Here is a 25,878-nt window from a genome sequence, read left to right as displayed (position 1 = left end):
GGGGTATTTATTTACCTTTCTTACTAAAGTGATTGAGTTGTCTATTTATAGTTCCATTAGTGGTTTGTTGTTTTTTTTTTTTTTTTCATTTCTTTTGAAGTTCTGCTCTTTGGAGCATAAATGGTTAACGTTATCATATCCTTCTATTTATGATAACACCCTTATCATTATGAAGAGTCCTTTATTCCTTGTAATGGTCTCTCCTCTGACTTGTACTTTGCCTAATGTTAATATTGCCGAATAAGTGAGATTTCTCTTTATTAATGTTAATAGGGTTTATCAGTCAGGGTTCCACCAGAGAAATAGAATCAATAAGATACAAGGATATTTAGAGATTTATTGCAAGAAATTGGCTTATGTGATTTTGATAGCTAGTTAATTAATTTAAAGTCCATAGGGCCGGCCCTCAAGGAAGTTATGCAAAATGTGCATGGCCCCCAGCCGGCAGCTGAAGTTCACAAGCAGAATTTCTTCCAACTCAAGGGAGTCTCAGTTCTGCTCTTAGGCCTTTTAATGGAGTAGATCAGTTCCCTCTCCCCCTCCAGAATATTATCTCCTTTAATAGAGTCAATTGACTGTAAATGTTAGCCATATCCACACAGTACCTTCACAGCAATGCCTAGATTAGCGTTTGAGTAACTAGCCAGTAGTGCTTGTAGCCAGGCTGACACATAAAACTGATCAGTACACATGCTATGCTGTACCGTTTACTATTTCCTTACTTTAAATGTGTTTTTGTTATTTAAGATGTATTTATTTCAGCAATGTATAATTTGATTCTGCTTTTAAAAAAATCTAATCTGACAATCTCTACCTTTTAATTGGAATCTTTAAACCCATTGTAATGTGACAATTCATATTGTTATGTTTAAGAGTATCATCTCACTGTTTTCTATTTCCCTCTTACTTTTTGTTCCTTTTTTATCTTTTTTTCAGTCGATTAAATCAATTGAATATGACTTAAGATTCCATTAATCTTGCTGTTTATTAAGTACAAGTCTGTGTACTTTTATTTTCCTGGTTGCTTTAGGCTTATGATGTATATCATTAATTTATTGCCGTCTGCCTGTAAGTAATATTCTACCCTTTTCACATAAGTGCTAAGCATCATACGTGGTATGTTTCCATTTCTCCTCCCTTGACCTTTGTGCTAGTCTTGACATCCATTTTAGTTTTGTATGTATCACAAATCTCACACTACATTGTTACTATTTTTATTAGCTGATGTCTTTTAGCAGGACATAAATAATAAGCAAATCTCATGTATTTACCCATGTAATTACCATATCCAGCAGTGTTGATTTCTCATGGAGACCCACATCCATCCGCAGTTGTTTTCAATGGCCTGGAGGATTTTATTTCTTTTCTTTTGGTGTGATTCTGCTATTGAAAATACTTCATCTTTCTAATTTCTGAAAAGAGTCTTTCTTTTTCTTCATTTCTGAGCTACTTTGTGTACTAGATATAGAAATCTAGGTTGATAGTTTTTCTGTTCTTTATACATTTTTCCAGTGTGGCCCGCCCCTTGTCTTCTGACTTGAATTGCTTCCAGTGTGCAGCCCTCTGTCACCTCTTTGTTCCTCGGTACAGTAGGTGTCTTTCTTTCCGAGGATCCTTCTAAGAGTCTCTCTTTATCACTGCTTGTGAGGAACATACATGGGAGTCACCTCCATGTAGTTTTTTCTTTGTGATTCTTGCCCTTGGAGTTTGTCTTTGAGTTTATTGGATCTGTGGACACTCTGTGCTCTTTGAATTCGGAAAATTGTTCAGCTTTATTTATTTAAATAACTTTAACCCCCTTCTCCTTTAGAGATTCCACTTAAAAGCACGGGAGCCTGACAGTTTCTCACAGCTTTTTGTTGATCTCTTCACAGAAAAAGTCTTCTGTGTGTTTATTTTGGAGTTTCTATTGTTTCGTCTTCACACTTCACTAATCTTTTCTTTTGCAACATCAAATCGACCATGAAGCGTACCCTGTGTAGTTTTTCATCTCACGCATTCTTAGGTTTTGACTTCCAGATAACTTAAACACTTTTTATATCTTCCATGTCTTAAGTTTTGAACTTAGGGAATATTGTTATATTAATTGTTTTAATGGTCTCTTCTACTAGTTCTTACATGTTTGTTCACAGTAGCTTGCAATTCATTTATTTGTCTTTTTATTATGAATCCTACTTTTTTGCCTCAGGTACCAGTTAACTTTTTACTGAATGCTATATACATTATGCGTGTTTTGTTGTTTGTTGTTGACTATTTTTGTATTTCTGTTTTTATATTAGTGAGTTTTGTTCTGGGACACACTGATAAGTTGTTGGGAGACAGTTTGACCACTTCTGATCTTGCTTTTAAGGTTTATTAGGCTGAACCAGAGTTTAGTCTAGGCTGATTATTCCCTACTATTGTGAGAATTTTCTGTTGACTGTGGCCATATGCCTATCATTCTTGAGGGTTTTCATACTAACTAAATATAGTAATATGCACTAAAACCACCCTGTATGAGCACTGGGTACTGTTACATTATAGTATGGCAATAGAACCTAAAAGCTCATGTCCTAAGGAAACAGTGGAAAGCTATGTGTTTTATGACTAGCCTCAGAAGTCACCTCGCTTCACTTTTGCCATACTCACAAAGGTCTGTGCAATTTCATAAGGAGGTAACACAGACTCTACTGCTCAACAAAGTCACAATTGAAGAATGTGTAGGATGGGATACATTGTGTTTGTCATCTCTGGAAAAGTCCTTTGTATTTCCATATACATTTTAGAGTCAGCTGGTCAATTCCATTTGCAGTAAGCCTGATAGAATTATGATTTAGACAGAATGTGGCTTTGTATTCATGAGCTATTTCATTTTTTTCACCATTATTGTGGGATAATTGACAACATTCTACATAAGATGTACAACTTGACGTTTTGATATATGCATACATTGTGAAATAATCACCACAATCAAGCTAATTAACATAATCCATCACCTCCCATACCTCATATAGGTACCATTTGTGTATGTGTGCATGGTGAGATCACTTAATATCTACCCCATTCGTGAATTTCAAGTATGCCGTACAATATTATTAATTATAGTTACATCGCTATGTTTTGAGCTCTAGAACTTAATTCATCCTGCATAACTGAAACTATAATATCTCCTTATTTCTCCTTCCTACCAGCCCTTGGCAACCCACTGTCCTACTCTCTGCCCCTTTGAGTTTGACTGTTTTAGATTCTGCATGTGAGAGAGACCAAGCAGTATTTGTCTTCCTGTGTTTGGTTTATTTCACTTAGTGTAATGTCTCCCAGGTTCGTCCATGTTGACACAAATGGCAAAATTTCCTTCTTTTTTAAGACTGAATAATATTCCATTGTATATATAAATCGTATGTTCTTTACTCTTTTATTTGTCGATGGGCATTTAGGTTATTTCCATATTTTGACTATTTGTAAACCATGGGTCTGATAAGGGGTTAATCTCCAAAATATATAAGGAACTCCTACAACTCAATAGCATAAAAACAAATAATCCAATTAAAACACAGGCAAATGACCTGAATACATATTTCTCAGAAGAAGACATACAAATGGCCAACAGGTGTATGAAAAGGTACTCAAAATCACTAATCACCAGGGAAGTGAAAATCAAAACCACAATGAGATCTCATCACGTTATTATCAATAAGACAAAGAGACCTTAGGTAACAAGTGTCGGCGAGCATATGGAGGAAAGAGAACCCTTGTACCCTGTTGGTGGGAATGCAAACTGCTGTAGCTATTATGGAAAACAGCATGGAGGTATCTTTCTTTGGCTTCTGGAAGTACTCTCATGAGTATTCTGTCATTTTCAGTGTGAATGTCTTACACATTTTTGACTCTATTTTAAATTGGATGTTTTTTATTGAATTTTCAATTGCTGACTGTTAAAAAACAAATACTAATTTGTATGTGCGATTTATTTCCTATGACCTAAGAAACATAGTTATATTTGTAGACCCCTCAGGTTTGTTATGTAAATAATCATATGGATTAGCAAATAAAGTATCACTTATTCCTTTCAATCTTTGTGCCCCCTATTTCTTCTTTCCTGTTGCAGGGGCCTTAAGTAAATATTTAATATAAATTATGAGAAAAAATATGCTTATCTTTTTTCTAATCTTAAGGGGAAAACATGCCATATTTCACCTTGAAGTATAATGCTAGCTGTGTTTGTTTTTATACGTCCTTTATCGGACCAAGAAATTCCTATTTATTCTTAGTTTATGAGCTATTTTATTACGGATGAGAGTTGGATTTTGTCTACTGCTTTTCTGCATTTATTAAACTAAAACAAAATTATACTTAATCTTTAAAAATATTTATTGAGCCTTACATTCTTTGGACAGACTCCACATCATCATTATATATTGTCAGATTTAACATGCTCATATTTTAAGGAATGGTGTTATTTATATTATGCATTTTATTATAATTTCTTTCTCAGTTTTAGGATCATGAATATTCCAGCCATGAAAAAACAAGTTGGCGATGTTCTTTCTTCTGCTGTATTTTAAAAAATCACATGTATGGGTATTATGTATATGTGTATGATACATATGTTCATGTGTATATATGTAATAATAATATTTTTTTCCCTTAAGTATTTTATCGAATTCACCAAGGAAACCATTTGGGCTAGGAACTTTATTTGTGGGAAAATATTTCTTTAATCAACTTTATGAAAGTGTCATTAATGCACACGTTTTAATTTTAAATGCAGACATACTAATTATACAGTTCAGTGAGTTCTGGTAAGTGTTTTCATCCATTTAACCTGTGCCACTCGGAGGATACAGAAAGTTCTCTTGTCCCAAATTGTTCCCTTATTGCCACTTCATAACCACTCACACCTACTTGTTAAAGATAACTATTTATCCATTCAACTTTTCATAGGCATTTGGGTTGTTTCTAGTTTTGGCTATTGTGAATAAAACTTGTAAGCACATCTCTGTGTGAGTTTTTGTGTGGAGCTACATTTTCATCTCTCTTGGGTGAACATGTAAGAGTTAAGGTGTAGGGGGATATGGTAAGGTACGTTTAACCCGTTAAGCAACTCCCAAAGTTTAAAGAGAATTGGTTGGATGATTTTCACACCCGCCAGCAATGTATGAGATTTCTGCTTGTTTCACATTCTTGCTGTCTTGATATTGTCCATTTTTAAAATTTTAACCGTCTCAACCAGAGTATAGTACTCTGCCATTTGTAGTACAATATACGGTTACCATACAGCTGATACCAAGTACCTTCTCGTGTTCCGTTTGAGCACGCAGACATATTCTTTTGTGAGTTGTTGTTCAAATATTTTCCTCTACCCTTTTGTCAAGTTATTTTTCTAGTGAACATTGGTGTATGAAGGTTTATTCATATATTCTGGAAATACATCCATGTGTTTTCTCTTTGGACTTTCTTACCAGTGTCTTTCAAATACCAGAAGTTTTAATTTTGACAAAACTAAGTTTCTCAGTATTTTTCTTAATGGCCCAAAGATAATTGTGTTCAAGAAGTTTCTGCTTACCCCAATTTCATGAAGAGTTTTTCCTATTTTCTTGTAGAAGTATTGACTTCATATAGTGTGGCCTTGCCAAACACTGCTACTGTGCTAAGAGTTTCTTTTTTATTTTTGAGGATTTTTTTCATACCTGATCGTGTCACATGGGAATAAAGACACTTTCACTTTTTATTTACAGTTCCCACCCCCTCCGTTTGTATTGCCCCGTTAGTCCGGCTGGCATGTTTGGAAAAGCACGCAACAGAAGTGGTGAGAGTTGGCATCTTTTTCCTGTTCCCTTGTCACAGTCCACAGGCTTTCCCAGTTCAGTGGGATACTAGTTAGAGGTTTTTTAGAGGTTCCATGGCTGGATGAAGGAAATTCTCTTCCATTCCCTGTTTATTTCAATTTTGATTATGAATGAGATTGAGTTTTGTTACGATTTTTATACACACTGTTGAGATAATCATATGGTTTTTATCTGTTATCGTATTTTATGATGAATCGATGGATACATAAATGTTGAACTGACCTTGCATAAGCTCACCTAATGTAAACTATGTGTGATCATCATTTACCATTTCTGGTTATCTCTGGGTTTTATATGCTTACTATTACGGATATTTGTATCTATATTCATGAGGGACTTTGGTCTGTAGTTTTGTAAATACTTGTAAAAGTTTAGTAGTAGGGCACTGCGGGTTTTAAAAATGAGTTGCAATCATTTATCTTCTTGCTTTGTCTAAATAGTTTGTAAAATTTATGTCATTTTCTCTTCAAATGTTTAATTCTTCATTGAAGCTATCTGTACCCGGAGGTTTATTTTTATTTGTTTGGTTTTGCTTTGGGGGGGCAGAGAATTATTATGGCTGTTTGGAAACAGATCTTTTTCTTATAATGGTATAATGGTGTATTTCAAACATCTAGAAGCCTATAAAATGATACTGCAAACAAGTACGCACATGTATCATTGCAACAAGTAAACAAGTAAATCTATTCAAACAGGTTTTATATTGTCACTTATTTCATATTCTAAGATTTGAAGCAATTTAAATATGAAACAGCTGAATCCTCCTATAAATGAGGCCTCCATAGTCCATCGTCTTTCCTTTCTGCTTTGATATATCTGTTCTCAGAATCTGGTATTTTTTATACCACTTCAGGATGTTTTACTTTTCACTTTATTTATTGAGGTAATCAGTAACCATAGATACTATTGGTTTGCATGGTAATCACGAAATACACATTGTCTTACCTTAACCTTTGTGACTTGTTTTGTTTGGGCTCAACATTGACTTAGAATTAACTTCTCATTTTGAAATCATACAGTTTAATAACTTGGACATGCATGCATCCATGAAACTATCACTACAGTCCAGAAAAAGGTTTTCGCCATAACCCTGAATTCTGTTTCTGCCTTTTTGTAATTGAGACTGCTTCAACATTCATTCCGAAACAAACACTGATATGCCTTGTGTCACTGTGTATTAATTAGCATGCATTTTTATAGCTTTCTATAAATGGAATCATGCAGTATATAATGTTTGTCAGAATACTTTTCACTCAGCATAACGATTTTGAGATTCATCAGTAGTATTGCATGTCTTAATGGTTTGTTCTTTATTGCTGAGTAGTATTCCCTTGTATGGATATACCACATTTTGTTTATCCATTCACCTGATGATGGACATTTGGGTTGTTTCCAGTTTTAGGCCATTACAAATAAAGCTGCTATGAAAATTCCTGTACAAGTCTTTGTGTGGACATATGTTTTCAGTTCTCCTGGGAAAATACGTATGACTGCGATTGCTGGGTCATGGTAAGTGTATGTTTAACTTTATAAAAAAAAAAAAAAGCCAAATTATTTTCTTCAGTGGCTCTAAAATTTCATGTTCTACCAGGAAAGTTGGGGACTTCCAGTTACTCTAAATCCTTCCAAAGCAGAGTATGGTTACTCTTTTTAATTTTAGCAATTCCAGTATGGGTGTGTGCGTGTGCATGTGTGTGTGTGTGTGTGTGTGTGTGTAGTGGTATCTCATTGTGGTTTTAATTTTCAGATTCCTTTTAAAAAGATACTTTCAAGTTCCCATTGGATATTGGTATTTTGTTTGTACAGTGTCTGCTCAAATATTACCTTTCCCATTTTTTTAAGCTGGTTCTTGTCTTACTGAGTTGTAAGAGTTCTTAATACAGTATAGACAAAAGTCATGTTCCAATATACAGGTTTCTCCGCTATCTGAAACTTCACTTTATGCCACTTGGTTTTTAGTAACGACCTACCTTAGAAACCGTTTTCACTAACTGAAGAAACTTGAGGGGATTTCCACTTCTAAGAAGTGGTAGTTGCTTCTTTGCTTGACACCATTTACGGCATTCCAGAATGTTTCATAGGAATGCCCTGCTTTCAGATAGACGGGAACCTGTATGTGCCACGAATGTGTCGTCCCAGACTGGCCTGCATTTCCGTTTTCAAAGAAAAATGTTGAAGTCCAACTAACTCATTTTTATCGTATGGCTCATGTGTCTTAATAAACCTTTTCATATTCAAAGACCACGAAGATTTTCTCCTGTGCTTTTTGTTCCGTACTTTGGGTTGTACATCTAGGTCCATGGTCCATTTTGAGTTCATTTTTGTGTTTAGTGTGAGGTAAGGGTTGATGATCATTCATCCTATCCTGGTGATCCAGCACCATTTACTGAAGACTTTTCTTCCTCCATTAAAATGTCCTTGGCGCCTCTATCAAAATTCAACTGACGATGCTCGTATAGGCTCGGTTTTGCTCCGCTTATCCACACATCTATTATTTCACCAATACCAAAGTGTCGGTGGCTGTACTTTCATAGTAACTATTATATTACATTTTAAACATTTCTTTGGTTATTCTGTTTTGTGAATTACTGTGTACATTTTAGAATTAGCATGCCAGTTTCTGCAAACAAGCCTGCTGTAGTCTGAATAGATTGTATTTATTCTGGAGACAAAACTGATAATAATTAATCATCTCAAACATACTCAGTCTTCCTGACAGTGAACACGGTTATTCTCCATCTGTGTAAATTATTTTAAATTTGTCTCAAGGATGTTTTGTAGTTTTCAGTTCTTTCTCAGATTTATTCTTAAGGATGTTAAAGGGTTTTCTTGCTCTACTGTAAATGGAATTCTTTTAATGACTTATTTTCCAGTTAGCTTATAAGAGTGCAGTTGATTTTTTTAAGAGGATATTAAGGCATTTACTGATTACACATGATATATGATGCACAGGCTTCATTCCCATTTATAATTTTATCTGATACCATCATTCAATTCAGATATATGACATAGGATATGCCAAAAACAACCAAGTAAATTCTGTGACTGTGCTTGGGTGATCCTTTTAATAGTGAACTGCAGGTCACAACAGTGAATGTCAGCTCACCTGTACCAGAGTTTCTGGAGACCATGGCTTCTGTGCCTGAGCAGGTGGTAAATAAATTTTGAATGGAACCTGGAATGACCTTGAAGGAATTCTAACTTCACATTGTTGGGATAGTATACCAAAATGGCTTCAGAGTAGACTAAGTTTATACAGCACAAATTTTAAAAAGACACACTCGTTCAGCATCATGATCAGACTATTACATTTAACAATCGACAACGTGGGTGCAAAAAAAAAATCTACACTGAAACCCTCTGTTGGAATGCTTTACACCCTCTCTAGAACAGAAACTAAAGGGGTGCCTCGGTGGCTCAGTTGGTTAAGCATCCAACTTCATTCAGTTCAGGTCATGATCTCACAGTTCCTGGGTTCGAGCCCCGCATCAGGCTCTGTGCTGACAGCTCAGAGCCTGGAGCCTGCTTCGGATTCTGTGTCTCCTTCCTGTTCATGCTCTTTTTCTCTCTCTCAAAAATAAACAAACATGAAAAAAAAATTTTTTTAAGAAACTAAAATAACCTGTTGTACAATTAGTTGCAAATACAGCCCTCAAGACTTTTGTCCATGCATGTGAGTATTGTCTAAAACATGTCTTCTTTGTAGCAGCTGGGCCCCACCACCACTGTGTGTGACTGAGTTCACACATATCTTGTAACCTGTGACTTCCCTGTCACTTCTGTCTCTCCTCTCCTGCTCAGCTTTATTTTCTGACATGAATTAAAATCTTCTGCCACTGTCATAGCTACAGTTCCTGCTGGAACCACCACAGCCACCTTGGCTTCGTGGTTTGGCACGGTACCGGCCTCGACCACCATAGGGGCCAGGGCCTCTGCCTCCAAAATTCCCTCATTTCTTGGGTCCACAATTAGAAGATTGATTGTTGTAGTTGACTCCACTGTAGTTTCCCTCATCTCCAGAATTGCTTCCATCATCACAGTGTCCATTCACGCCACCCCCACTGCTTCCATATCCACCACCACCTGGACGGCCACCACGCTTACTGCAGTTTCCTCCGTGACCACCACCAAAGTTTCCAGAGCCACATCGATCTGGCATCTTTTACTTAGATAGGACTTTCCTTTACTTCACAGTTGTGGGCATTCACATCGAATGATAAGCTTGTCTCCTGAACCGTGAGATCACAACCTGAGCCAACTAAGCCCGCCAGGCACTCCACAGCATGCTATTCCTGAAGTCAGAGTCATCTAATGTTAACAAAAGCAAAGCCTCTCTTCTTGCCACTGCCTCAGGCAGTCAGGATTTCAGTCACTTCAGTTTCCCCTTACTGTTCCACGTACTCTCTTAGATGACATTCTTCAGTGTCTTCTTTAATGGCACCAACAAACTCTTTTTCACAGTGAAGTGGGGCCCGGATCTTTGAGAATCTCCTCTTGAGACAGCCTCTCCCATCCACCTTGTGTGGCCTTGCCTTCATGGCTGCACCCACCTCCTCCGCAGTGGCCGACACGACAGATGAAAGCTGTGGAACACTTGGGTGTTTGGATCTCTCGTTACTGCTCCGTTCATGAACGTGCCCCAGCCTCGCAGTGAACCCTCAGCCTCCCCTCGGCTGGTTCAAGTATGAAACCTCTGATGAAGAGCTTCAGGGCCCTTTGATATCTTAGACTTTGACTTAGACGTGATGGCGGTCGGAGGGGAGACTCTGAGGATGCTTACTCAGTGGTGCCCACAGGTGCAATGGATTTGTAAATTCTTACCTGGGTCATGTGACCCTATTTAATTCACTAATTGGATCTCGTAATTATGTATGCTCTGTGTAGTTTTACATGAGTAAACCTATCCTCTGCAAGTAACATCAGTTTTACTTCTTATGATTATACCTTTTTCTTTTTTTTTTTTACTAGCTTTATTACAGTCACTAGATTCTCCAATATGGTGTGGAATAGAAATAAAAACGGGTTTTTTCCAATATTAGAGATAAATAACTTTTTACTTTTAAGTATGATATTAGCAGTTGGATTTTCTTAGATGCTTGTTGTCAGTTTGAAGCAGTCCCCCACCATTCTTAATTTGCTGAAGTCTTGATCATGAGTCGTTAGTGAATTTTGTCCTATATTTTATCTGCAGCCTTTGAAATAATCATGGTTTTTTTCCTTTCTTATGCGAGTATAGCAATTTGCATCGATTGATCTCCTAATGTTGAAACAACCTTGCATTTCCAGTGTCCCTTTCGATGTATCCTTTATCCCATCGGTCTATTAATAGGGTGTTAATTTCCACATATGTGTGTGCGAACTTTCCACTTTTCTTCATGTTACAGATTTCTGGCCTCATTCTGTTGCGATTGTAATAAGATGATTTGTACGCCAGTCTTTTAAGGTCTGTGTTATGGCCTAAAATATTCTCTATGCTAGAAAATATTCCATGTGCACTTGAGAAAAATGGGTATTCTATCACTGTGAGTGGAGTGTTTTTGTATATCCATTAGGTTTAATTGGCTTATTGTGCTATAAGCCCTTTGCTGATCTTCTGTCTAAAAACTCTATCCATTATTTGAAGTGAGGTAATGAAATCTCTAATTATTAAACCGTAGAGCTGTCAACTTCTCCCTTAATTCTTTCAGTTTGCTTTATATATTTTGTGTGCCTATCGTTTGTCGTATATATTTTTATAATTGTTATATCTTGGAGAATTGACCCTTTTATAAGTATATAGTTTCCTTCTTTTTCTCTTATAACAGGTTTTGAGTCTTCTATTTAGTGTGATACTAGTATAGCCATGCAGCTCTCTTCTCATTACTATTTTCATGGAATATCTTTTTCCATCCTTTTACTTTCAACCTGTTTGTTTCTTTTGATCTAAAGTGAGTCTTCTCCAGATTGCATAAAGTTATATCATGTTTTATTTATTCATTCTGTCAATCTCAGTCTTCTGATAGTGGAATATAATCCATTTACATTGAAAGTAATTACTGACAGGAAAAGATTTATTTCTGCCATATTACTAACTGTTTCCAGTATGTTGATGGTTTTCCAGAGTTCTTTCAGCGTTAACTCTGAGAGTTTTTGTTTGATTTTTTTCAGGTCTTTTTGGTTGGGACAACCTTTTGGAGCTGCCAGTATTTTTGCTGATGTCACTGCATTCATTTTTTGAAACTTTTGTGTCTCTTTATTCTATAGAATGGGCAATTCCTGTTGGTATGTCTTCATATTTACTGACATATTCTACTTTTGTTGTTATTTTGCTGTTAAACATATCCAGGTTTGTTTTGTTTTGTTTTGTTGTTAGTATTTCAGTTTGGGGATCTAGAATTTTCTTTTATATGCTTTAGAGCTTCCATTTCTCTGATGCAGTTTTCCAGTCTGCTCACTTATTATGACAGTGTATTCCTTTATGTCCGTGAATACATCTGTGCTAGCTGCTTTGAAGTCTTCATGTCTGATTACCACATCTGTGTTATTTTGGATCTGTTTCTACTGATCTTTTTCCTCTTGATGAGTCACAGTTTTCCAGGTCTTTGAAAATCTAATAATGTTTATGATACACTAAACTTGATGGATAGTGCTGTATAGAGTCTTCTATGCCAGATTCAAAATCTAAACTCTCTCCCCCACCATAGGCATCATCTTCTCGGTTTGTTCAGCCTTCCGACTCTTGCTTTTGCTGAGCGTGCAATATCATGGGTACATGTGAAGGTCATACATTAGCCAGTTATCTGGGTGGAGTTTACATGCAGATTTTAGAGCCCTTGACACTGTTCACTGAATTTCTCCTGTTACTTTCCATGTCTTCTAGTGGCCTAAAAGCCTGTCCTTTTACTTTTTGAAACCGGTAAGACTGGACTGCTGCTTCAGTTTTATCTACTTGTGGGCTGCATGGACTGACAACTGCCCGCTGCAGAAATCTAGAACAGTTTTATGCAGTACAGTTCTCTTCTTTCAGGAGTTAGCGTGCCTTTGGTATCTGCCCGCCTTTGCCACCTCTTCAGGGCTGTCCAATAGTGTGCTGCTTTTTCCAGACTTTATCAACTCTTACTGCAGATGTGTGAATTTAGTACAGTCTAGAATTGGAATTCTAACCACCTGTCTTTTTTTTTTTTAACATTGTGGACACTGTTTTTGGTGCATGTTTTTTGTCTAACATAGTCTAAGTCTCATTGCTTATTTTCTCGATATCTTTCTCACAGTCATGATAAAATTCTTTTTCTAATAATTTATTTCATTAATGTCAAAGTTTTTCCTTTACCGTCAGATCTAAAAATAAGGGTACATGCCTTATACATGTCTTTTAAAGGGTTCTCTCTTGTGTTGTACCGATCTGCAGTAATTCCTATTAAACGTCTTGATGTCTAGAGAGGACAAACCACTTGATTTATTCTTTTTAAATGCTACCAGTTTTAAATTGTCAAGTTAAATAAAATAAAATTGTGGTTGAGGTTTTGAGTTACAGCTGATATAAATTAATTTGGTTAATATTTATATTTTTGCTTTAGTAGCGTACAATAGGATTTTTAAAAATCCAGCCTGGGAATCTCTCTAATGGTAGCCTGTTTTAACTGATTCACATTTTGTAGACTGTATTTGTGAGATTCATCCATATTTTTTGTGGTTATAACACTACTTAAATTTTTTTTATTTCCATATAATATTCTATTATGTGAATATATAAAGGTGTATATATCTGTTTTATTGTTTAAAATGGGTTCATACTTCTGAGTTTTCTTGCCATGAAGAACAATGCGGTTATGAATAGCTTTGTGTATATAGCCTAGTATCCAAGATTTGTCAAAGTGTTTACCTAATACTGGATCAATAGATATGTAATTCGTTAAAATATATCTGTGTCTTTTCCAAATTTGGTGTGTTAATTAACACTTTTACAACAGCAGTGCGGGACAAATCCTGTGTGCAGTTCTTGGCATAATCACGCTTTAAATATTTGCAATCTGATGACCCTTATGTCTTGTGTCACATTTTTTAAAATTGTGGTAGAATATACATAAAATAACTTAATCTTTTAAGCATATTTAAGTGTACAATTTGGTGGCACTAGGTACGTTTACATTGTTGTATAACTATCAGCACCATCCATCTTTAGAACTTTTTTAATCTTCTTCATCTGAAATTGTGTACCTATTAAATGATAAGTCCCCATTCCCTTCTTCCTTTAGTCCCTGACAGTCACCATTCTGCTTTCTGTCTCTATAAATTTGCTTACAATGGGTACCTCGTATAAATGGGATTATACAAGTATTTGTCCTTTTGTGATTGGCATGTTTCACTTAGCTTCTGTGTTGTAGCATATGTCAGAATTTCCTTTCTCTTTAAGACTGAACAGGATTCCATGGTACGATGGACCACATTCCCATTCCCTAAAATGTGTGGTAGGTGACCAGGACACAACCCCATCCCCTTCCACGTTACTTTGCATGGTTTCACGTTCCCACGTTGGTTCACGTTAGTTCACCTAACACGTATGTACCACATCTTTTTTTTTTATTTAATTCTACATTTTTTTTTTTATTTCAGCATAGCAGACACACAATGTGACATTAGTTTCAGCTGTACAACATAGTGGTTCTGCAAGTTTATGCACTATGCTGTGTTTACCATGAGTGTAGCTACCGTCTGTCCCTTCACAAAGCTATCACAGTATCATTGACTGTATTCCCTGTGCTGTGCCTTTTGCTCCCATGACTTACACCACATCTTCTGTATCCATATGTATGTAACCACATTTTCTTTATCCACTCATCTGTCAATGGAAATTTGGGTTGTTTCCACCTCTAGGCTCTTGTGAATAATGCTATAGTGAACCATGCATGTACAGATTAACTCTTTGAGATCCTGCTTTGAGTTCTTTTGGATACGTTAGTTAGTTCTATGTTAGTTTGGGCTTCCGTAATGAAATCCCGTAGATTGGATGGCTTAAACGGTACATTCCCCCCCCTCCCCCCCCCCCCCCACACACAATTTTCGAGTCTATAAGTCCAAGGGTAACCTTTTGGCTGATTCCATTTCTGGTGAGTGCTTTCCTGGTGGCTTGCAGATGCCATAACATGCCACCTTCTCATTATGTGTGCAGAAAGAGGAAGCAAGCACTCTGCTGTCTCTTCTTATAAGGACACTAACTGTCAGATCAGGGTCCCACTCTTGTGACCTCATTTAAGCTTAATTACTTCCTTAGAGGCCCCATCTCTAAATAGAGCCACACTGGGAGTTGGGTCTCAACATACACATTTCAAGAGAGGCACACACCTTCATTCCACCTACTTATACCCAGAAGTGGAATCACTGGATCATTGGTTTTTAATTTTTAGAGGAACTGCCATATTGTTTTACACAGAGATTACACCATTTTACATTCCCACCAACAAAGCACAAGGCTTACAGTTTCTCTACCTCTCGGCCAACATTTGTTATTTTACCTTTTTGTTTTGTCTAATAACTCGCCATCCTCATGTGTGTGAAATGGTGTGTCATTGTGGTGTTAATTTGCATTTCCTTGGTGGTTAGTGATGTTGAGCATCTTTTCATGTATTCGTTAGTTATTTGTGTGTCTTGTTGGGAGAGATGGCTCCTCAAAGCTTTTGCCCATTTTTTAATTGGGTTAATTTTTGTGGTTGAGTTATAGGAGTTCTTTGTTTTTATTATTGGGGTATTAACCTCCTTGTCTGATATATACTTTGCAAATAATTTATCTGTTTTTCTTTTGTACATACTTGCTTTTGGTGTTATATAAACAAATCATTGAAAAACGTAATGTCATGAAGCTTTTTTCCTGCGTGTTCTTCCAAGAGGTTTACAGTTTCATCTCTTCTTTTTAGATCTTTGATCTTTTTAAGCTAACTTTTATGTAAGGTGTAAGGTCAGAGTCCAGCCTCCTTCATTTGCATGTGGATATGGGCTTACCTGCTACCCTTGGTTGAAATGACTGTTCTTTCTTCATTTGAATGATCTTGGTACCTTTGTCCAAATCATTTGAAAGTTTTTTTCTTGGCTCTCTACTTTATTGTCTCTCACTCTGTCTTTATGCCAAGACCACACCATTTTTATTATTGTAGGATTAAAATCCGCAAGTGTGAGATTTCCAGCTTTGTTCTTCTTTTTTTCAAAATCGTTTTGGCTATTCTTGCTCCCTTGAGGTTTCAGTGAATTTTAGGATGGATTTTTCTTTTTCTGAAAACATTGTCACTGGGAGTTCAATAGAATTTGCATAGAATCCATGAATGGTTTGCAGTAGTATTGACAGCTTAACAATAGTAAATGTTCCCGCCCATGAACAGGGTGTGTCTTGTCATTTATTTGTGTCTTTTTTGATTTCTTTAAGTAATTTTTAGTAGTTTTTGGTATACAAGCATTATGCTTTGTCAGTTCAGTTTATTCCTAAATATTATATTTTTATGTTATTTTTATTGTGAACAGGACTGTTTTCTTTATTTCCTTTTTGGATTGTTCATTGTTAGAAACACAACTGATTTTTGCATGTCAATTTTGTCTCTTATAACTTTGGTGAATTTGTTTATCAGGTAAATTGGGGGAGGGGGAGTTGGTGGATTCTTTAGATTTTTTTTGCATATGAGATCATACTGTCTGTTGACAGGCTAACATTACTTCCCCTTTCCAATTTGTATTTGCTTTTTTTTTTTTTTTTTTTTTTTGCCTTCCTGCTCTGGGTAAGACTTCCAATATTGTATTAAAAAAAGGAGAGATAGTAGTCCTTCTTATCTTTTTCCTGATCTTAGGGGAAAAGCTCAGTCTTTTATGATTATGATATTGGCTGTGGGTTTTCATGAAGGCCCTTTATCGGGTTGAGGAAAATCCATTTTATTCTTCTTCTTTTTTTTTTTAAACATTACATAAGTATCTATTCTACCCACCGCCAAACGTGGTTCTATTCTACTATTCACCACCACCCTCTCATGATGTGAGAGGGAATTATCGAGAACACAACACAGTTTTAGCTTTTAAGGAATGTATCCTCTAATTGGGTATAAATCTAAACATATGAAAATATAAGTAACAATGACTGAATGTGGTTAGGGCCAGACAGATGATACAGATTTGCTCCCAGTGCTCAGGAATGAAAAGAACACAAGACTGAGTTCTGTGCATATGATACTGAGTGTTGACTGTGTTTCAGGCACAGTCACAGAAATACACATTTCACATTTCATGAAATCATTAATCATTAATCATTAATCATTAATGTAAATCATTATCATGATTTCTTCATGATAATAGCTGAAGCTTTGCTGAAAGTCTGGCCACTGTTTTCTTAAGCATCATACATCCCTTTGATGTAGGAAGTATCCTAATTTTGTAATCAAGGAATTTGAATCCTGGCAATCTTAGGGTACTTGCATGCGTTCATGAAGATATTAAGTGAAAAATTCAAATTTGAAACCAAATTTGACTCACTGCAGAACTCCTTTTTATTTGGCAACTTTGCCTTCTGTTCCTTCACGTATGTTCCTGTGGCATCTGTCTTCCCTGTTGAGGTAGAATGGACAAAACTGTAAGATGCTCACAGTGTACCCTGTGATGGTTTGGTATGCATTTGAGAGGATTTCCCCCATCTGGTTAACTGGCACCCCCACCACCTCACACAGTTATCTTTTATTTTATTTTATTTAGTTTTGGGGAGAGCATTTAAGTCCTGCTTTCTTAGGATCAAACCTTCAGCTAGAAGATGGATAAAGCCTAAGGATCTAACATATCACGTAGTAACTATGGCTGATAACACTCCACTACATAATTGAAATTTGCTTAGAGTTTTCACCATAGCATGATGGTGGATTTTGCCAAATGCTTTGTGTGCATCAGTTGAGATGATTGTTTGGGGTTTTCCCCCTATCAGTCTGTTAATGTGATGTATTGCATTGGTTTTCACATATTGAACTGTCATTATATTTTAGGAGTAAGTCCTAAGTGACCATGACATATAATATAATCCTTTTAATATGCTGTTAAATTTGGTTTAGTGTTTTGTTGAGGACTTTCATCCGTATTCATAAGGCATATTGGCCTTTCGTTTGTTCTCACGTACCGTCTTTGGCTTTAGCGAGATGGCAATTCTGGCCTTACAGAATGAGTTTAGATGTTGTTCCTCCTCTTCAGTTTTCTGGAAGCGTTTGAGAAAGATTGGGGTTCGTGTTGTGTTTTATTTTTTTATTTTTTTATTTTTTTAGAATTTGGTAGAATTCACCTGTGAAGGCATGGGGACTTGGCCTCTAATTTGCTTGGAGATTTTTGTTTTCTTATGTTTTGTTGTATTTTTTAATTTTTAATTCTGGTTTAAAAGCACATAACATAAAATCAACTACTTTAGCCATTTTTAAGTATACCATTCAATGGTCCTAACTTTACATTGTTGTGCAACAGATGTCTAGAACTTTTTCATCAGCTGGAAGTGCATACCTTTTGAACAACTTCCATTTATTCCTTCCCTCGGCTCCTGGAAACCACAGCTCTTTTTGTTTCTGGAGTTTGATATTTTTAAATACTTCTTGGGGCACCCGGGTGGCTCAGTTGGTTAAGCATCTGACTCTTGAGCTCGGCTCAGGTCACAATCTCACAGTTGGTGAGTTCAAGCCCCACATCGGGCTCTGTGCTGACAGCGTGGAGACTGCTTGGGATTCTGTCTCTCCCTCTCTGTGCCCCTCCCCAGCTTGTGCACTCTCGCGCTCTCTCTCTATCTCTCTCTCAATAAATAATTAAACTTAAAAAAAATACTTCTTGTACGTGGGATTATGCACTGTCTTTTTGTAACTGGCTTCATTTCACTTAGCATAGTATTCTCAGGATTCATCCATATTGTAGCACATCACAGGATTTATGTTTTTTAAGCTGAGTAATATTCCAGTGTGTGTGTATGACACATTTTCTTTCTCCATCTAGCCAATGAGGGACGCGTAGATTGTGTTCACCTCTTGGCTGTGGTAATACTGCAGCGAACAAAGGCGTAGGACATCCCCTCCCATCGCAGTGGCGCCTTCTCACATTCCCACCTCCGGTAGCTTCGCATCTTTGCCACCACTTTTCTTCTCCTCCTCCTCCCTGTTGTTGTTGTTGTTGTTGTTGTTGTTGTTGTTGTTGTTTTGATAGTGTCCATTCTGATGGGTATGAATGAAGTGATACCATATTCTTGTTTTGACTGGCATTTCTCTAACAGTTATTGAAAAGATTGAACACTTTTTCATGTTTGGTCCTATGTGCTTTCTTCTGATTCTTCTGTATACTTGGCTGCATTTATTTATTTATTTAATTTCTTTCTTTCTTTCTTTCTTTCTTTCTTTCTTTCTTCCCTTTCTTATTATACCTTGCTGTTTTTAAACATCTTCATTTCCCTGAGAGTCTGCACCCCGCTCCTCCTGTGGCCCTTGGGTGTTCTCTGTGTAGTCCTCAGTCACCAGTCTCTTGCCCCAGGTGTCTGTGGGTCTGTAATCACTCTGTGGTTCTCAGAATGTGCCCAGGGCTGTTCCCGGCCAGAGATTTGCTCTACGTCTGAAACAAGCAGCGCTGAGACCAGTCAGACAGGTGGCCAGTCCGGTCTGCCCTGCCCTCTGGTTTGTGGGCTGGAAGGGAGCACTGGCTGCTGCTCCCCTGGAGGCAGCCTAGCCTCCCCTGTGAGTCTGCATGGGGGAGGAGCTCTGGGGCAAGGGCGAGCAGAAGTGCCACAAATTTTCCACCATGTTGAGCCTGCCTTCTTCTTGATGGGATGTTCGTCTGGTTGCTGTTGGTCTCTGACTACTTTCCACAGCTGCTACAAGGTTGTTTTAGCCAGTCTCTTATTGTTTGTTTAGCATTTTCCTTGGGAGCCTGGGGGCCTGGAGCCGTCATCTTGCTGAAGTCACTCCCAGTATATTAGTTTGATGCTTATTCACATTTCCCAAATTCTTTCTTTTGTTTGAATGAAGTAGGCTCCACGCCCAACCATGGGGTTCGAACTCACGACCCTGAGATCAAGGGTCAGATGCTATACTGACTGAACCAGCCAGGTACCCCACATTTCCCAAATTCTTACTTTCTTTGAGTGCTTTTTTTTGGTGGCTCAGTCAAATTGACATGTATATTTTCTCTTTTTTTCCTATTTTTAAATTGGTTTTCTGTCCTTTCCTCATTGATTTATACAAATTCTTTGTATATTCTGAATAGTATTCTATTGGTTATTTATCTACAACTGTGCCCCCAGTTTTGTTATTTGGCTCATTACTTCTATGATTTTGTAATTAAGTTCTTAATTTTGATACCACATGTAGCATACGTTTTGTATTCTGGTTGGTTATTTCCCTTCTTAAGGAAGTATTCCCTGAAGGTTTTGTCCCCCACCTCTCATCTCTTTGCACGTTGGTACTGATTAGTCACCAATGCTCCACCCCGCTTCGTGACACAATCAGGATCTCGTCAGGTCGCTCTCATGCCCGTAGCCAGGAAATACTCTGCTCAGTGAGACTAAAAGCTAGAAGACAATTTTGCTAATCTTCTCCTTTAAATGTAACTAGCATTTTAGCATTTTTCCTGAATTCCACATAAAAGGGAACATGACATTTTAGGATAGACCTTAGGAGAGAGGCCTGCAGACAAGTTCTCCGAGGTATTACAGCGCATACGGCATCATAAAGATCTGTTAATTCTGAGAACATTTATTAGAAGATCATATGTATTCAAACTGGGGTTTAGACAGTTTCATGCCAGTGTCTGCTCTGCTGGTGACCCTGTGTGTAAAGTGTATGTAAAGACTGCCCGCAGATTCACTTTTCTCTGCTCCCTGTGTAATGACTTAACACTGATACCTTTTCTCAGCATGTCCATATTGTGCATCAAGAAATATTAATATGCATTTTGGAAGAAAGTGTACTGCGATCACACATCTTTGGAAAGCATCACATCATTACAGTTTTACCCTATACATCACCACTTTAAACACTGTTGTTATGACCACAGCAAAAATCGATTTCACTTGGTCTAACCAGTATTTTTTACATAAAAGATTGATTCAAACTTGAGGAAATCTGCTGAACCTAGAATGAAAAATACTTCATCTGAGTAACAGTTAAGATATTTCCCAGTTTGAAAGAATATTATTTGAAAGAAAGATACGAAGTTAAATAATGTAATATGACCCAGATCCAGACAGTGACCTGCATTACTGAATCATGGTGCTAGAAACAGAATCTTCTTTGATGGCCCATAACAGCCATGCCTTAGACATGCAATTTTTAAAAAAAATTTTTTTAACGTTTATTTATTTTTGAAGGAGAGAGAGCACGCGAGGGATAGAGGGACAGAGAGAGGGGGAGACACAGAATCCGAAGCAGGCTCCAGGCTCTGAGCTGTCAGCACAGAGCCCGACGTGGGGCTCAAACCCATGAGCTTCGAGATCACGACCTGAGCCAGTCGGACGCTCAGCTGACTGAGCCCCCCAGGCGCCTCACTTTAGATGTGCAGTTAACATCTTTGTGAATCCTTGGCTGACTACATTTGCAATAGGAAAAGGAGGAACAGGATAATCAAAGACCCCAGCCCAACGAGAGTCCTTGGCATCACATGACCTTCATGCCCCTGCCTCAAATGGAAGTGTAGGGAAAAGCACCGGTCCCACCGAGGGCAGAGCATTTATTGAAGGCTTGCGGTGTTCTGGATGCTTTTTCATCTATGTCATGTGATTTCAGTCCTCATGTCACAGCATAGACTTGTTTGTCACTGTGCCTGTTTTACAAATGAAGAAGCGAGAACTAGGAATCGACTGCTTACCCAGAATCCCAGAGTCAGTCCATAAGAGAGAGTGTATTTGCCATTAGATTCTTTCTGCCTTTCTGCCGTTAGGTTCTTTACTTCCTGCCGCGCAGAGACAGCTGTGGCAACATATTCATTATATACAGGGATGATCGAACCACGTTAAGTTAGTAACTTTTCCCAGATTAAACATTTAGCAAGTGACAAATAGGAGTTGACGTCACAAGATTATTAGAAATAAGCTGCAGGTCCTTGCCGTGTTCAGGGCTGTCTTTATGTGTCGGCATATGGACCGTCTTCACCTCCTGGCTTCTGGTGAAGCACACACAAAATGACCCCGCCGGCTTTCTGAACTCAGCATTATGTGAGGAGTAAGATTGTGTGAGCTCGTAGTCTTAGTCTAAACCAGGATCACAGTGAAAAGTTACAATTTTTTGTAGAAGGCATTTAGAGTGGTCTAAATAGAAACAGCTAGTAGATGGTTGCTGTCAGAGGTTATTGGTGGGAAGGGGGATGGAGAGATACTTAATGCAGATAGAGTTGCGGTTCCTCCCAGATGAAAAAGTTCTGGAAATAAGTTGTACGACAAGGTGAATATACTTCACGCTATCGAAGTGGACACCTAAGAACGGTTAAGATGGTAAATTTTATCTTACGTGTATTTTGCCACAGTTACAAAGGAGCATGAGTTATAAAAAGGAATAAAGAATCTTTTTTGAAAATGTATCCTCCATGTAAAATTAATTTATGTGGCATTTGAGGAAACTGTTACCTATTGACTTATTCTTTATTCACAGTGATCTGCAGTCCTGGATCTTATAACCCCCGTGATGGAACTCACTGCCTTCAGTGCAACAGCAGCCTGGTGTATGGAGCTAAAGCGTGCTTATAGGGCCATTGTTCTGAGTTCTTTGGTGGTTTATTAAACACAAAAGTATATTTTTGAAATATTAATACATAATAAATCACTATTATGCCAAAATTAAATATATTAGATTTTACAAAATCTGGTGTCATCATTGTCATTGAAACAGCGTATGTCCAGATGCTCTATGAATGGAGCACCCACTGATCCTTAGCCATCGGTGCCGATCCCACACACGACTTCAGAGTGTTTCTTGGATCGCTGCTTTTTAAAAATAGTTCCAAATATGCTATATTGGTGTTACCCCAAAAGATACTTCAGGATTATTTTAAAATCGCCCATTCTGCACTTACTGTATGTTGACTAATCTCAGGCCACCATGTTCTTCCATAATCGTTTGATTCCAGCTCGTTTTGTTCCTTTGAACATTTAAATTGGTGAGCTGTTCCTTCTTCTAGTTTGATCTTTCATAGTTCAGCGTCACTTTTTAAAAGGCCTGTGCATCTTATTATTGCAAACTTTAACCACTGTAGTGTAAGGCCAGGTCCCAACGACACCATGAGTTTTTAATAAAGTTCAGTGTGGTGATCTTCAGCTTTTCAGTATAAAGGCCTTTAAATTACCTTTTTGACATTTTAGAATGGAATAATCATCTCGTATGTGCCTACATTAACCTTTGAACTTTTCACAGTGTGGAAAGAGAACCTCTAGGTTCTTGCCCTGAGGACACCTCTAGGCAAAAGTATCAAACAGTCATCACATCTTTTATTTCATTTCCTTTATTATTACAGTTGTTTTGTCACAGATACTTCTCCCCACACCATCATACCCTGTCTCACTCTGGGGTGCTGTATTTGAATTTGGAAGATTACCCAAAATTTAAAGATTTAATTACCAGTACATTACATGAGTAACGTACGAAATTAGTAGTTTCTCAATTTTTTAATTATTGTTCCATTTATATTTGTAACACTGTCTATGCTCTTAGACATGCTGTTCTTTTCCTTCATACTTCCTTTCTGAAGACAAACATTTGTAAATGGCAAGCACACAGGTTGGATGTAGGCACAGCCGGGCAGCACATCGACGGGGAAAAGGTCTCTCACACCTGGGCTCTACCTGACTGTAAAATTGACCACTTAGTCTCTCGTTTGCTCATCCCCTGGACAAATCAGCACCCTGGAATTCTCACATCAGTGCAAAGGGAAGTGAATTCATATGACATTTCTTTGTTAGCCTTGGTGATTTTTTTTTTGATTCCTTGTAACTTTGATAATCATGACATCACTGTTTGCATATGGTTTTTAGAGTTTTTTTTAAATTTTTTTTTACGTTTATTTGTTTTTGAGAGAGTGAGACAAGTGAGAGCGGGGGAGGGGTAGAGAGCGAGGGAGACACAGGATCAGAAGCAGGCTCCAGGCTCTGAGCTGTCAGCACAGAGCCTGACGCGGGGCTCGAACCCACAGACCATGAGATCATGACCTGAGCCGAAGTTGGACGCTCAACCGACCGAGCCACACCCCTTTGTTTTTGTTTTTTTTTAAAGCCTTCTTTCCTATATAGTAAGTCACATATTTGCCGTTACACTGTTGAGGAGGTTATGAGTGTTAAAGTACCTATTTTTTGTACCTAGTAAAAGACCTCCTCACTCACCATCTCTAAAAGCAGCGCAGCTCCCTAAAGCTTTCCAGATTTCTTAATCGTGTAGTAAGATGAAGTGAAATACATTTTCTCTTGTACTCCCTAAGCTTGGGTTAGTTTTTTTCCCTAGGATTGAAAACTGCTGAGGAATTTAACTTCTGACACATTTTCCTAGGGATGAACGATACCAGCTCAGTAGCTAGTCAGCCTGGGGAAGCAGAGCAGAGCCATAATTATAATGGTGGTGCTCTTACTGGAGGTCAGAATCCAGTCAGGAAGAGAAGGTGATCTGGGATAAGAGTGGACAATAGGAGAATAGTGAGTGTGAGTCCTGGAATCATCCTATGAGAATAAATATTTCCGTACTTAACAGAACCATTGCATCTATTAACATACAACACAGAGTGTTGGAAGTTGTTTTCAGCGATGACAACGCGTACAGTAAAAATGACGAACTGATCCCTGAGAGAGGCCAATTTCAAGTGTTCCTTATTTTTGTTGGCATCGGAATATCTTCCACTTATATAATGCCTTAATTTTAACAAAACATTTTTTCATATTAACGCAATGTGATGTTTACACCGATCTGTGAAGTTAGGGAAAATACGATTCCCGTTTTGTAGTTTATCCGAGTTATCCGTTGGATTTTTTTCTTACCGTAAACATGTAATTATGTGTTCGTTTGGCAACATGTAAAAAGAGCCTTATAACAAGTTGGGCCCAGTAATTTTACCTTTAAAGGAAACTATCTTAAGAAAGTAAATTAGAAATCAGGTGGAATATTACTCCCAGTGGTGTTAATATCCACATTCTATATATGAATGAAAATGGAATTACCACCGATGAAGTTAACATCAAGAGAAGTGGTTGAATAAATTATGCTAGTTCCATAGGAGAGAACGTCAGGTAGTGTTGTTTCAAATTTTCAAACGAACCCAATGTTAACGGTTGTCTTCTGTAATAGGATCATGTCAGCAGGTGTTTTTGGTACCCTCTTTTCCAAATGTTCTATAGTGAGACAAATTAGTTTCGAAATCTTGGAAGCAATAGACACACTTTGAAAAATTAAAACAGTAGCGGTTGGAAGGAGGCATTATTGCCCACCTCTCTGATATCCATTCATTTCTGCCCATCTTCCCAACAGAGCGCCAGGCTTGTTTAGCCCAGAGAACAAGCCTTTTTTGAACCCGTCAGCACATGGCTTCTTTAGGGCAACTGCTGTGTTGAAAACCCCATGCTCCAGGACGAAGCCCACACTGAGGATAGGGCGGAGGTGCCCACGATGATGTCGAATCACTGCCCTTGTGTCTGAACCCCAGGCTGCCCTAGACTTGCGCAGTTGTGTGAGAGAAGAAGGCGCCTTGTGTCGAACGAAGCAAGTTAGATTCTCTGTAACCTTGCAGTTGAAAATATCCTAACTGATAGAGTATTCATTACAGGAGGGGGAAATACCACTTATAGTTTCATAACCCAGATATCAGCAGTGTTGTTAACGTTGTGGCAAATCTCTTATTTCTGTGTGATTTTTTTTATTCATGCCGTAGATACTCCTATTTCCCTTACAATTATGGTGTATTTTGCCTAGTATTTTATTCACCTCATTAACGTAATTTTAATTAATATTTGATACATTTTGGCGAAATTACTGTGGTTAAGTATTTCTAATTTGTGGACATTTCTATTGCTTTCCGAAGTTGCACTGTTCTATGGAGCATTAGAGCTAACGTCTTCTTTCTTACTGCT

The 25,878-nt window shown here is 37.6% G+C and overlaps 1 protein-coding gene across 7 annotated transcripts in view; it reads left to right on the top strand.

The window, feature by feature from the left end:
• ZPBP (zona pellucida binding protein) overlaps positions 1-22,635 on the top strand; it is a 114,829-nt gene extending 92,194 nt beyond the window's left edge. For 4 of the 7 annotated variants that reach the window (XM_049641273.1, XM_049641269.1, XM_049641270.1 and 1 more), the window contains one exon: positions 22,427-22,635. In XM_049641273.1, the coding sequence (XP_049497230.1) occupies positions 22,427-22,521 (95 nt within the window). In that variant the 3' untranslated portion in view covers positions 22,522-22,635. Of the gene's footprint in view, positions 1-7,224; positions 7,338-22,426 lie in introns of all 7 variants that reach the window. The other 3 variants (XR_007459959.1, XR_007459958.1, XM_049641272.1) reach the window with 2 other exon arrangements.
• Positions 22,636-25,878: the final 3,243 nt, after the last annotated feature.

Source organism: Panthera uncia, chromosome A2, assembly GCF_023721935.1.
Source record: "Panthera uncia isolate 11264 chromosome A2, Puncia_PCG_1.0, whole genome shotgun sequence".
NCBI lineage: Eukaryota > Metazoa > Chordata > Mammalia > Carnivora > Felidae > Panthera > Panthera uncia.
The sequence above is the reverse complement of the archived record's forward strand: the minus strand, read 5'-3'. Positions and strand labels throughout refer to the sequence as shown.